At 40.0% G+C, this 13,533-nt stretch overlaps 1 protein-coding gene across 4 annotated transcripts in view; it reads right to left on the reverse strand.

The window, feature by feature from the left end:
* Window positions 1–13,533, reverse strand: part of HECW2 (HECT, C2 and WW domain containing E3 ubiquitin protein ligase 2) — a 378,517-nt gene that overhangs the window by 38,232 nt on the left and 326,752 nt on the right. For all 4 annotated transcript variants that reach the window (XM_017538751.2, XM_017538752.2, XM_017538750.2 and 1 more), the window contains 2 exons: window positions 4,776–4,896; window positions 3,145–3,258 (listed from right to left, as the gene is read on the reverse strand). In XM_017538751.2, coding sequence (XP_017394240.1) covers window positions 3,145–3,258; window positions 4,776–4,896 — 235 coding nt within the window. The remainder of the gene's footprint in view (window positions 1–3,144; window positions 3,259–4,775; window positions 4,897–13,533) is intronic.

Consider the following 13,533-nt stretch of genomic DNA (forward strand, 5'->3'; position numbering starts at 1 on the left):
ATTCTTTTTTATAATTGTTAATTTTATTTATTTCAATAGATTTTTGGGGAACAGGTGGTGTTTGGTTACATGAGTAAGTTCTTTAGGGGTGATTTCTGAGATTTTGGTGCACCCATCACCTGAGCAGTATACACTGTACCCAGTGTGTAGTCTTTTATTCATTGCCACCCACAACTCTTTCCCCCAAGACCCCAAAGTTCAATGTATCATTCTTATGCCTTTGTGCCCTCATAGTTTAGCTCCCACATAATAGTGAGAATGTAAGATATTTGGTTTTCCATTCCTGAGTTACTTCACTTAGAATAATGGTCTCCAATACCATCCAGGTTGCTATGAATATCATTATTTAGTTCCTTATCATGGCTGAGTAGTATTCCATGGCGCACGCACACACACACACACACACACACCCCATATTTGCTTTATCCACCCATTGACTGATGGGCATTTGGGCTGGGTCCATAGTTTACAAAAGAGATTTTTCTATTTTTCTATTCTTCCCCATTTATTTATGTATTCAACCATGTATTTGTATCAGTATGAATATTGATTTTATACTTTGGTTTATAATCCAATAGTCTTGATTTCTTTATTTTGTTGCTCAAATTATTTCAGATTTGTTTCACTGGGAACTCTTCAGTTGGCTCCTAGGTCCTTTCAAAATACCCCCATGACTATGGGATCTTTGAGGACTTCTTTAATCTCTGGCTGACACCACAAGATGCTTCAGGCTCCATTTTGTGTATTTCCTACCTACTGTTAGAATCAGCCATTTCTCTAAAAACCCTGATTATTTTTATCAAAGAATGGTATTAGAAGCCAAGGTCTGGGTGCCAGATATGTGTGCTCTTAAATGCTCATTACTAGACCTAGACATGAAGACATTTTGAGGAGATTAAAACTGGTAAAGGGAAAGTAACAGAAAACCCCCAGCACCATTTTTATAGTTTAATGGAAAAACCGGGTAGTTTTTCCCTTTGGGTATTTATTATAATCCAGAAAAAAGTTAGGGTCTTTAATTTCCATGTGATAGAGTCAATGTGTTTGAGAAGGTGGCAAAGGCTAAAAGAGCTCCTTACTTTTTATGTAGTTTGAGGGTTTTCTTTTTTTTGAGGTTTCTATTATTCCAGCACAATTACTGTTTTCATCTCTCAAAAACAGCATATGTATTCTCAGTGTCTCGATAGGAAATTAAAGTCTATATCTAATAATCCGTGATACTGTCCTGACAAAGTCATGAGTCCAAAAATCCAGCTTCAATAGGCCATATGTACAGTGAACAGATTAAAAGATTGTCCCTGATAATTGAGCTCAACCTTAAAACATCCTTTTCCTTATTTTCCCTCTGATGTCACAGGGAGGAGACAGATGATAGAGGCAGGAAGCATTTGGTCATCAACGTAATGTAATCAAATACAGAGGTATCAAGCCCCACTCAGCCTGGACCGCTTCCTAGAACCTCCTCCTGGACCTCCTCCTTCATGTCTGGGTCTAGCAATGAGCATTTAAAAACGCATATAGCCTCCTAGGAACCGATGTCATCAGTCCAAGCCATGAGGAGACTGCTTTAGGATAACCAACCATGATAAACATCTGTTCTATTCAAACTTAAATGTCAGTGCTTCCAAAAACTCTTTCCTATATCTTTGAGATCTCAACACTCTGGTCCAACAATGAAGAGAGGCAGCTGGAGTTCTGGGGGAGGAAAAGTATTCTTATCCAAACCAGACTGATTATGTAAGGAAATACTTGGAATCTCATGCATACCGGTGATTAGGCTAACACCATTTGCCTTCATTTTCAACTGTGCACCTTCATCTTTAAGCCAACTAACACAAGCTAGAAGTCCACTAATGCCCATCAGCAATGAAAGGATCAGGTCTCAGGCAAACTTCCGTACAAATTTTGTCATGTCATAGTGTGATGGCACATAATATTTTACCTTAATGTAGGCAGAGCTGGGAGACTATACAGCAGTATATGTGACAAGGGCAGAAGTTATCAGTCATTAACTGGAATGGGCAAAATGTCCAGGTATAGGAAAAAAAATCAGATGGGCTGGAGTGTAGAAGTTTTGCTTAGGTTCCAGAACTAGTCCAAGAGTACTAGATGAAAGACAAAGGGCCTGAGTTTGAATCCTGATTTTGCCATTCCTTAGTTCCATCAGCATAGGCAATTATTTCATACTTTGGAGTCACTGTTTCATCTACTGGGTACTAAATGGCTGAATTTGTTGAATATCACTAATATGATTCCATAATCTAATATACTTTATTCCCAGGCATGACTGAGAGGCATAGCCTTAAAATAATCCAAATCAACAAGAGCCACAAAGAACACAACCAGACAATTGTATGGTATTAAAAAAGTTCCCTCAAGCGGCTACTGAGTTATGAAGAAGGTGCAGAGACTTGAACCCAGACCTGAAATGAGGAAGAGGAAGGCATCTGGGAGGGATGACAGCTGGCCTCTTCTAAGGAAATGCGTAATAACAGTTATGTCTATTTGGGTGCAGCAGACACTGTGTAGGAGTCTTCACTCCTTCATTTCCTAACCCTTATCTCAATGAGCACACTCCTGGAAGTGTCACAGAGGTGGGACATGTTTGTTTACGTTAGGTAGCAATGATGGTAGGTGTGCTGCCCTCCCAAGGGAAGAGAAAAACTAGGGGCCAAAATATAAGAGCCAAGGCCCCACAGTTACTGCTGTGGAGACTTCCGGGTAGAACAGCAAGATTCTAATTCATATTTCTGAAACTGAACTTATTTAATAGAGGAAGCACATTCTACTTAGCCCTTGCAGGGCAGAAAATCAGATCACAGATCACAAAGTCCTTGTTTTTTCCCCAGCAAAGCCTTACTTTTTCCCTTTAAGAGAAAGCGAGGTGCAGAGAGAAGAAACTAAACCAGCCTCTGTTTTCAAAAATGATCTAAAGTTACCAGTTTTTACTAAAGAATTTCTATGTCAAGTGATTTAAAAACTAGAGGAGACCTTTAAAAAAAAAAAGCCCAAATGTTTAAGTGTATGAGAACAGCACTTCCTGCCAGAAAGATTTCCTGTTTCAGGCAACCACAGCGACGTGGAGAAACATCCGCCTTGTGGCTACAGCCTGTGTTCCACAGGCCACTTCTCTCTTCTACTCACCCTTCCTCCCCGACAAAGGTGACATATAGCTTATTTCTCTGCAGGTCTTTTCTGGAATAACCCATAATCTGATTAAAAGCATCTTCTAGTAAGTGATCTCTTCGGATAATTAACCTGTCCATAAAGAGACAATTTGGAAAATACAGATTATTACTATACTATTACAGATAATTTACTTATCTTTCTAGAACTTGGCACTTGCCATTTAATTTTCATTTGCCACAATTAAGTAGGCAAGAAGAATGTTACCTAATATCATTGCTATCTGCAATAAAAAGTACACATTTGTCTTTAACTCTTAATAGCATTAACAAAAGTTACATGAGAGAATCATTAGTAAATAGAGCACCCTACCCATGACCCATGAAAACAACTGGAGAATCCTGTCTAAATGGTCAAATCAGTTTATTCCCCCCCCAAAAAAATGATCATAAAACAACACACACACACACACACACACACACACACACACACACACACACACATTTTGTTTAGTAAAGCAAGAACAACTCTATGAGGCAATGTTTTAAGCCTCAATGCACTTAGACAAAGAATTCAATTATTACGTGCCCAGAGAGATGACTGTGAGAAACAAGAGGGAAAAAAAAATTCTTAATGTCCTCCAAAGCAAGAGTTTTCAATTGTTAATTGTTAAATTAAGTGAATCTTTACAGTCCCTAAGGGACAGACACAAATGAACAATGTTTGTGGCAGGTTAGTCTACTTGTGATGATGACAATTAAAGTCATCCTTCCATAGATATCAATTTGCTCTTAATGTAAATGGTAATGGACAGAGGGATGATAGGGCGGCTGAATGCATGACAGTTGGATCATCCTAGACCTTTGTAAGTGTGAGAAAAGTAAAGCTCAGAGAAGTATGGTGTTTGGGCAGGCTGATGATTTTTTAGGGCAATGAAGGTGGAATCTAATCATGCAAGACTTCCTGTGGGTGCGGCAGCGAGCCGTGGGGCCGTTGTTGGTCGGTCTCTGGACCCTTTCTCAGGCACTCAAGGTCATTGGGGTGCTCCAGTGTAGACCCTGCCTCCTCTGTCCTCTCTCAGTGGCAGAGCAATCTCCAGTGGGGACATGGGACAGGGGTGAAGGCAGGGAGGAGAGAAAGAAGGGTAAGTAGGGAATGGAAACAATTCTAGGCCAAACATCCCCATTTGAAGTGGGGAGGTGGATGAAGAAAGGCAGAAACAACACTCATGACATGTGCTGTTGTGAAGTTTGTTTCACAGAACTGAGCAGAGCTGGGCACTATTCCTACACTCAGTTCAGGAGACAGAAACTTGCGGTGGAGGACACTGGAACACCTTTATAGCTAATGAATATACTATGTACCAAAAAAGAGGTACTTTTCAGAGAGAAAAAAACCAGCCTTTTATTTTGCCTTTATTTTTACATGAAAAGTGGCAGTGTCTTCTACTTGTTTTAAAATGTTAAGCTTAATCATGCTTAATTCCAGGACTATGTTTTAGATGATCTATAATTAACAAATGCCAAAATAATTATGCCAACTAAAATGAAGGCTAATCATCCCAAATCACAATCAATTTCCTAGAGGCTCAACTGCATCCCATCCTTTCACCATCTATAAATTATGTGGTTTGTGTCACTTTGACTTACTTTAACTTCCCTGGGCCTTGTCCATATCCTTTAGTCTCTAACTTCCTGTAAAAATTCCTCAGTTTGGCTTCAAAATCCCGTTTGTAAGGGGCTGGGGCCCGGGCATTGGCACGCTGGGTACCTGCAGCAAACCACAAAGAGAGGACAATCTGGATTTGTGCATCATTCTTATGTTTATCACATCACCATGGACAAAAGCTATCACAATTAACAAGTCAAGGGAGGCAACAGTCTTAACTTCTGCATTTTTGATTTCTGCAAGTTGAAGGATATAACAAACCTCAACCAGATCTTAAGCGATGTCTTCTTTGTAGCATTTGGTTGAGAATTAAAATCCTGTTTGAATAGTTACAGTGGTGCCCATGTGTTTCTCAAGAATGTTCCCCTTTTCAATCCAAATTAATATGAGTCAAAAAGAGTTACTCATGTCTAGCAGTAACTGTTAGGATGAAATATCTTTGCTTGCTGCTGAAATGATATCATGGCAATTAGACAGGAAGTTGCAATGGAAAAGTATGTGGTCTATAAGTCAGTGGCACAAAGAGCGAGTTTTTAATAATTACTCTAAATTCCTCACCAAAAAACTCTTCACAAAACTCTTTTTTTTTTTTTTTTTTTTTTGAGATGGATTCTCACTCTGTGGCCCAGGCCAGAGAACAGTGGCATGATCTCAGCTCACTGCAACCTCTGCCTCCCAGGTTCAAGCGATTCTCCTGTCTCAGCCTCCCAAGTAGCTGGGATTACAGGTGCCCACCCCCACGTCTGGCTAATTTTTGTAGTTTTAGTAGAGACAGAGTTTTACCATGTTGGCCAGGCTGGTCCCAACCCCTGACCTTAGGGGATCCGCCCGCCTTGGCCTCCCAGAGTGCTGGCATTACAGGCATGAGCCACTGCACCTGGCCTACAAAACTTATTTTAGATATGCACTATCACCAAGAATGATTTCAGATACATAATTACATAAATCTCATATTGCAGGGTAAAATAATCTTAATATAAGACATAATTGCAAAAGGCATCTGTCTCCTGGTTGCACAAAGAATAAATACTACTAATATTTATTGCATTCTTAACATGTGCCAAGTACTGAGAATATCTAGGTTATATAAGGATATTTTATACATTATTCAATGGCAAATATCACTAATAAAATGTAAAAGTAACACTGTTCCTCTTTCCATAGAAAAATCTGGCTTTGTGTCACCGGGTGACTAAGCAACAGGATGGGATATAAAATTGATGATGAATATGGAAATCAGACACAGAGCCATGACAAAAACCCAACCAATGAAAGAAACCAGAAAACAAAAACTGGGAAGTCTTGTTCATGACATACCATGTAAGTTCATTAAAAATTTCTTTAACAAATGAGTAAACAAAATGGTTCTTATTCATTGCTAATACTGTGTTAGGTTCAGCAACAGATGCCCAAAATGAATAAGGTGGGGTTGCTGGAGTGGGGGATGGGGAAACAGAAATAAAACGTCAAACAATTAGAGAATAAGTTATGAACTAGATGGTATACAGACTAGAAAGCAGAGGGAACAAAATGATATCCCTGGGGCTATTCCTAGTCCTACAGATCCCTGTTGTTTGCTCCATAATCTTTTTTGAAGATTTTAAATTAATTGCCAACATCTACAAATTAAATTTCAAGTTAAAAAATTCCAGATTTTCCCTTGAAAATTATTTGGGAAATCTTGCAACGACTGGCTTGCATTTCCTTGGGGATCCAGCGGGCAGCTGCAGCTACCCTGTTAGACGAGGCATGTGCTCACCACTCTGCCACAGCCACTCAATGACACTGGCTGCCTGCCCCCCAACCCCCACAGGCATTTGTTAAGATCAGTGTTATACGAAAGTAGTAGTAATATAATAAAAAAGACATGAGTATAAGTAGAGATCAAAGTGGAAAAGGCCTTAGGGAGGAAGCTTAATTGGAACCACACCTTGCAAAGGAAGGAGAATTTATATTCTATTCTGGAACAGAGCAGCAAGAGCTGGCATAAACACTGCATGTGTGTTCAGAAGATGCCGAGGCGACCAAGCTAGCCTAGAGTGGAGGAGGAATGCTGGGAGTAAATGGGAAATGAAATTGATCAGAAGGGTTGGAGCCAAATTATGAAAAGAATTTTTAAAACCTAGCAGAGGAGTTTGGCAGGATGCAATGAATGGTGTGAAGCCTTTATAGATTCTTGAGCAAGGGAATAACATACAAGTGGTGTTTTATTCAAGAAATTATTTTCAGAGTGTGTTAAGTAAATTAAGGGTGGGCAAGAGGAGAGCCCCAGTTAGAAGTTGTTGCAGTAACTGAAGCCCGAGGGGATACGGACTAGACTGGAGTGAGTGACTTAGAGAAACATCTGCAATGTGAAATAAGCACTGGGAAGAGTAAACAAGGAAGAAGAGGGAAGCATGATGTTAATACAAAGTTTCTTTAAACAATAACAACAGGTCTCATTTGTTAAGTGCCTGCTATACATTACAGACGATGCACAGATGCACATTACAGAGGGCATCTGGAGAAATCCTCACAAGTCTACAAAGAGGGTATTACTAGGACCATCATTACCACTTTGCAGCAAAGGAAAAATGAAGGTGCAGCTTCCTGTCCAAGTCATATTCCAGTGACAGTAGATTTGGGATTGGGGCACAAATGCTATGAACAGTGTGGGAAGTGATGCAGGTAGACAGGGGCATGTGAAGCTTTATACGTGTTGACTTGGAGATGACAACTGACCAAGTGCCCTAGAGACTGGAAAATATGGGGCTGGAGTTGAGATGAGAGATCAGGGCCACATGTTAGTGTGTAAATGGCACTTTATGCAGTGCCTGTTGTATAAGAGATCCCACATAAGTGTCCACTGTTGTTATCTGCGTAGAGGTGAATACTAAAGACAGGGGGAAATGAGTTGAGATTTTAGTAATGAATTTGTACAAAACTAGCTATTGACCAGTAATCTGCCTGGAGATTTCTGTAGAGTCAGGCAAAGGGCTGAGTTATGTCACAAAGCAAGCAAATAAACTTGACTTTAAAGATCTGGGAAGCAGAAAGGACTCCTAGGCAGGGGTTCTCAATCTTGACTGCACATTAGAATCACTTAGGAAGCTTTTAAAAATTCCAATGTTCGGGCCACACCCAAGATGCATTACATCAGAATGTGTAAAGACACAGAATGTAGGGTGGGACCCAGGCATGAGTGTTTAATATGGCCCTCCAGATGATTCCAATGTGCAGCTATGGTTAAGAACCACTATTCCTTTATAGAAGGGTCAAATGTCACCAATGAAACACATGGGCAGCATCCAGGGACTAACACAGGGCAAATGTTTCCTGTGTATCCAAAAGCCATCGTTTACAACATGAAGCAACATTATCTCCATAAACACAAGACTGCTCCCATACATGGATGAGGGCTAGAACAGTGTAGTTCAAGTCCACTCAGGGGTGGCACAATCAAGGTGTCAGTGCTCCAGTCTGAGAAACTTCAGACTAGAAAACCCAGACAGTGAAGAATGCAGCTGTAATGAATCAACTTTCAAGAGCCCAATCATTGATAAGAAAGAGAAAAATGAAGAATGAAGAACTGAATGAAAATCTTTTAAGATGCAAAAGAAACATGGTTTTTAAAGAGCTGATTACTTTTAAAAAACAGCACACACAGTAACTACATCTATATAATTTGAGATGCTTAAAAGGATGTGGGAAATTCCATAATGCATTCCATCAACATCAATACAGACACAATAAAAATTAGCTCTGACTGTTTATCCTCTAAGTAAAGGGATTTAATTTTAAAAACTCTGACACAGCAACTGTTAAATGCAAAAATTCTTTTGCTCATAGTGCCATTATGAAAAAAGTCATTTACACATTATTTCATTTTAAAATTACAGTAAATTATGCTGTTGACCTTTGTCAAATTCTTAATACAAGTGAGGTATAATTGCCAAGAAATTCCAGAGCAGGAATGATGTTACTTCCACTTTGGAAATACAAAATGTTCTTGGAAGATTGAGCTAATAGAATTGTATGGGAACTACAACTATAAGTGAAGTTCCAGATTATAATACTTTACAGACAGAGTAATTTTATGGTCTTTACAGTCTTAAAAAAGAAAATCAGATACAAAAGATCAATGTTACATCTAGAAAGTGATCAAATGAAGGGCTGACTTCATGAATAGTCAGCATTTTGCTAATTCTTTGCAGGAAAAAAATTTAGTAATAGATACTAGGGACTTTTTGCTTTGTCATTGCTAGGCAGCCCTAAAGAATTTCTATACTGTGTTATCCTATTTTCATATACTGTTACAAAATTACATAATCATATACAAACTAAAGAATTCTATCTGACAAAGTATTTCAGAAGACACTAGAAGTAGGTTGGCATCCAACTCCCGGGCAGTCTCAGTCTTTTTTGATTCTGGGTGTGTGACCCAGAACCCGGATTGCTCTGATGACTAACACTGGTTCTCCATATTGGACAGGGGCTGGAGCTTGATCCAGCATGGCTCCATGCCTCTGTCCTGGAATAGCTCAGAAGCTCCAGCTGTTCAAAAAGTGAACCTCTTTCCTGGTTCACTGTCAAAAAATCCCTATGACATTTAAAACAAATGCCCTATGAGTGAATGAAAACAAAACATCAAGCACTACAATAATTTCTGGAAGGCTCCTTCTTCTGGAACATAGCTCAACACTAGAACTTAAGAAAAACACGTCCAAATTGCTGGCACAAAGCACAACCACTGAAGACTTGACATTTTTGCTTTATTCTCTCAGTAGTAAAAGGCCCTCGAGTCATTTCTTTGAGCTTGCTGATGCTCATGTACATACCATTTATTGAGAACAACTTAATGCTCTGACTTCTCAAACCTTGACAGAGGTCTTGGCAGGGAAGCAATTTATTAAAAAGAGAAAGGTGAAGGGTCTGCCAATAGCAGGCACTCTTTGAGAGCTCTATGGGTGAGGACAAGAGAGACTAACAACAAAAACAACAACAAGAAGTTAAATCTGTATACTGTGATGGAGACAGTGTCTGGGGCTTTCTTTTGGTCTCTGGAATCACAACTTCCCCATCCCTGCCCACCCAGGGAGCATCCTTCACCTGTGCAATTTAGTTCCTAGATCATCTTTATAGGGCTGAGTCAAGGGAAGGGATCAAACACCTTTTCTAAAAACAGGAATAAAGCTACTTCAGGGACCGTGTGAAAGGTGGGGAAAGGGAGAAGGACAGATAGAGAGAGAGAGGAAGAAAAGGAGAGAGAATGGGGAGAGAAGAGGAAATGTTTGTAAAAAGAGTAGAAGATGACATAAACAGCTGGTAAAATGCTAAGATTTTGTGGTGGGAGAGAGAGAAAAGAAAGATCCTTAAGGGTACACAATGTGTTGGGAGAAATAATTCCCTCTCATAACCCATCCGCTCAAGACACCTTTAGTAAAGACCCATGAGGCTCTTCTGTGCTCTCTGAGTGTTTTGCTTCTGCTGAGGGTGACTGTGTGCTGGTGTTGGTTTCCAGGAGGTCCAGTTCTAGTGAAGTCACCAGAGCTCCGCATCATGATTCATGGGCACAATGATCCCCCCAAACCATGAAGTACCCTCAATGTGCTGTTTACAGGAAAGTAAGGAGAAATCTAATGTATTTATGAAAGAGTTTCAGCAAATAGTGGGTTAAACGAATTCTCATACAGTTAAAATCATAGCTTTGGTTACCTGGAAAATCCACATAAGAGAGCACATCTCCAATAATATCAGATAAATTAGGTGTTATTGCCTTTAACTTCCTAGAAATGTGCAGCTTAAATAAACTTCTGGGTCCCATATTTGGCATAATAAGCCACATGGTGTTTGGAAAGATCTTTTCCTTCTGGCATCACTGAGGTTGGGATTGGCATTATAATGGTCCTAGAAAAACAAACCTTCACATTCCAAAATTTTGACAAATTTTGGTGAGCACTATAACAGCTGCAAAAAAACAGTGAGTCAAAGTTTCCAAAGCCCCTCTCTCTTCTGCAGTTGAAAAGACATGTCAATGTGCTTGGAATGAAGAAAAGTGTGGAAAGTTGCTAGGAATTCTCAATGAAGATCATTAAAATTTATTACTGTCATAATTTTCATGGTATTATTCTCACACCACTAAAAGGGGTGAAATTCTAGTCACCAAGGAGGATCAGACCGCTTTAAAAAATCTGTTTGAAATGCTGCTTTCACAAGACCTTCAGGAATATTGGTAGAAGGAGAAGCTATTTTATTCAAAGAAACAGAAGATTCCTCCACAAGGAAATGAGGTTAGTGAGTCCAGCCCTGGTATCATGTGGAATTTGTTATAGTGACTTCCATTGATATCAGGCTGTACAAATCAGTTTCAAGATCAAACAAAGCCCAATGAAACAGAGTGGGCCAAAAATATGGAGATGATTCTTCTTGAAAATTAAAACCACCACAAACACTGCTAGCAATTTAGATATATTTGGATTACATATGTCTTTGGAAAATGTTTAACTCTAAATGTAAGGTTCTAGAATGGATTTTATTGTCACTAAGGATTACTCATGTGCATTTGCGATGCTAAATGAGGAAGTGAACTTAGCCACATTTAGAATACTCATACAGTCTTGAAGAATGTGTGGCCAGTCTTCAAGTGCATGCCTTTAAAGAGCATGGAAGGGGCAGCATCTGGTGATCTACCTTTGCCTCAGGGAGGAAAGGCCAACAGTAACAATCCACACAGCTTCATTTCTTTAACAGTAAAACATAGATAAAGGGATGGTCCACTTTAAACCCCAGCATAGGTTCTTACTAAGATAAAGACCACTCTGCATGATTTCTTATCTAAGCAGACAGCTCTGCAAATCAGCATTCATATGTTCCAATTATTAATGGTTCAAATGTGAACAAATTATACTTCTCAGAATCAAATTAAAGAAAGAAAGGAAGGAAGGAAAGAAAAAGAAAGAGAAGAAAGAAAGAAAGAAAGAAAGAAAGAAAGAAAGAAAGAAAGGAAGGAAGGAAGGAAGGAAGGAAGGAAGGAAGGCAGGAAGGAGAGAGAGAAACTGTTAATGAGTTGGATACCTTGAAAACTTATAATGAACCAGTGTAAATTTGTGAGNGAAGGAAGGAAGGAAGGAAGGAAGGAAGGAAGGAAAAGAGAGAGAAAGAAAGAAAAAAGAAAAAGAAAGAAAGAAAGAAAGGAAGAAAGAAAGAAAGAAAGAGAGAAAGAAAGAAAAGAAAAGAGAAAAGGAAGGAAGGAAGGAAGGAAGGAAGGAAGGAAGGAAGGAAGGAAGGAAAGAAAGAGGGTGACCCATTAACGTTTGTTGGCTGCTTATGATGTTCCAAGCACCAAGCGAAGTGTTCTCCAAAAATAATCATGAGAGGTGAGGTGATTATTACGATGCTTATTCTATAGAAAAAGAAATTCAGGCTCAGGGAAGGAGGTACCCTAGCCAAAGTCAAAGAGCTGCTAAAAGACTGAGGCTAGTTGGGAATTTCATGAAGTTTTCCCCTATACCTTTAAAGTTACCTAAAGTGTCATACACTTCCTTTCAGCCTGTGCCATCAAAATAGGTGCCCCTATTTTGTTCCGAAGTTGGCCTGTGTTTCTGCCCTCAATGTCCTGCTGCCCATGGGCCTGTACTCTGTGGGCTGCCACTTTTCTGCCTTATTCCACAAACCACTTCCTTCCATTCATGTCCTGTGGCCTCTGCACATGTATACTCAACTTCCCATCCTAAAATCCCTTCCCTCTCTCTTCTCCTATCTACTGCTCTATTTGGCTTTCTTTTCACCTCCAGATTTAGTGATAAGAGCATCTGACTTCTGCTTCATATCCTGTGTCATTCTGTCACTGATCGTGACCCAGTTTATAAGCCATTACTTCACAGAACCTGCTTTGGCAAAGACAATTTATAACTTCATGATTTGCAAACCTAAATGAGGCCTCTTTTCAGATCTCATCCTTCTTGATGCCCCACCTCCTTTTGTGAGACAGGGTCTCACTTTGCTGCCCAGGCTGGAGTGCAGTGGCGCGATCATGGCTCACTGCAGCCTCGGCCCATGCAACCCTCCCACCTCCTAGGCCCAAGCAAACCTCCCAGCTCAGTCCCCATGAGTAGCTGGGACTTCCTGAACCCTTTGGGCATCTGGCTCTATTAACCCATCCTCTGTGAAACCTGGGTCCCCTGAAAAGACCTTTCCTAACTCTATTCAAAATCTGTTGGCTCTCTTTCTTTCACTTGCTCCTCTGTCTCAGCTCATCCCTTAAATATTAAGGTTTCTCATGTCATCATCCTCTATTTCCTCTTCTTTTCAATGAATTTCTCCCCAGCTGCTCTAATCTACACTCTAGGTTTCAGTTGCCACCAGTACACTGAATTCCTTGCTGTCAACCTCTCCTGTGCTCCATGGCTGTCATTTCCAGCTCTATTTGGGACTCTCCAATTGATGGCCCAAAGATTTCTCAATAAAACTTGTCCATCACCAAACTCATTCAACTTTCCTGCTTGAGTCTAACCATTTTCCATTCTTGGCAGAGGGTGCTACCATCTGCCTGGTAGTCTAGGTAGTGAGACCCTGACTCTTCCCTACCTCTACTCAAAGTCCTGATGTCTCTGCTTTCTATGTATCTCCTTAATTCTTCCCCTGGTCTCCATCTCCACGGCCTAGTCCAGCCTTTCATCATGTTACTCTGGCTAATGCAACAGCCTCTCTGATACTATCTCTGTCTCCAGTCTCTCATCTTCTAATTTACCTCCCAATTGC

The sequence above is a fragment of the Cebus imitator genome, unplaced genomic scaffold, assembly GCF_001604975.1.
Source record: "Cebus imitator isolate Cc_AM_T3 unplaced genomic scaffold, Cebus_imitator-1.0 Scaffold113, whole genome shotgun sequence".
Taxonomy (NCBI): domain Eukaryota; kingdom Metazoa; phylum Chordata; class Mammalia; order Primates; family Cebidae; genus Cebus; species Cebus imitator.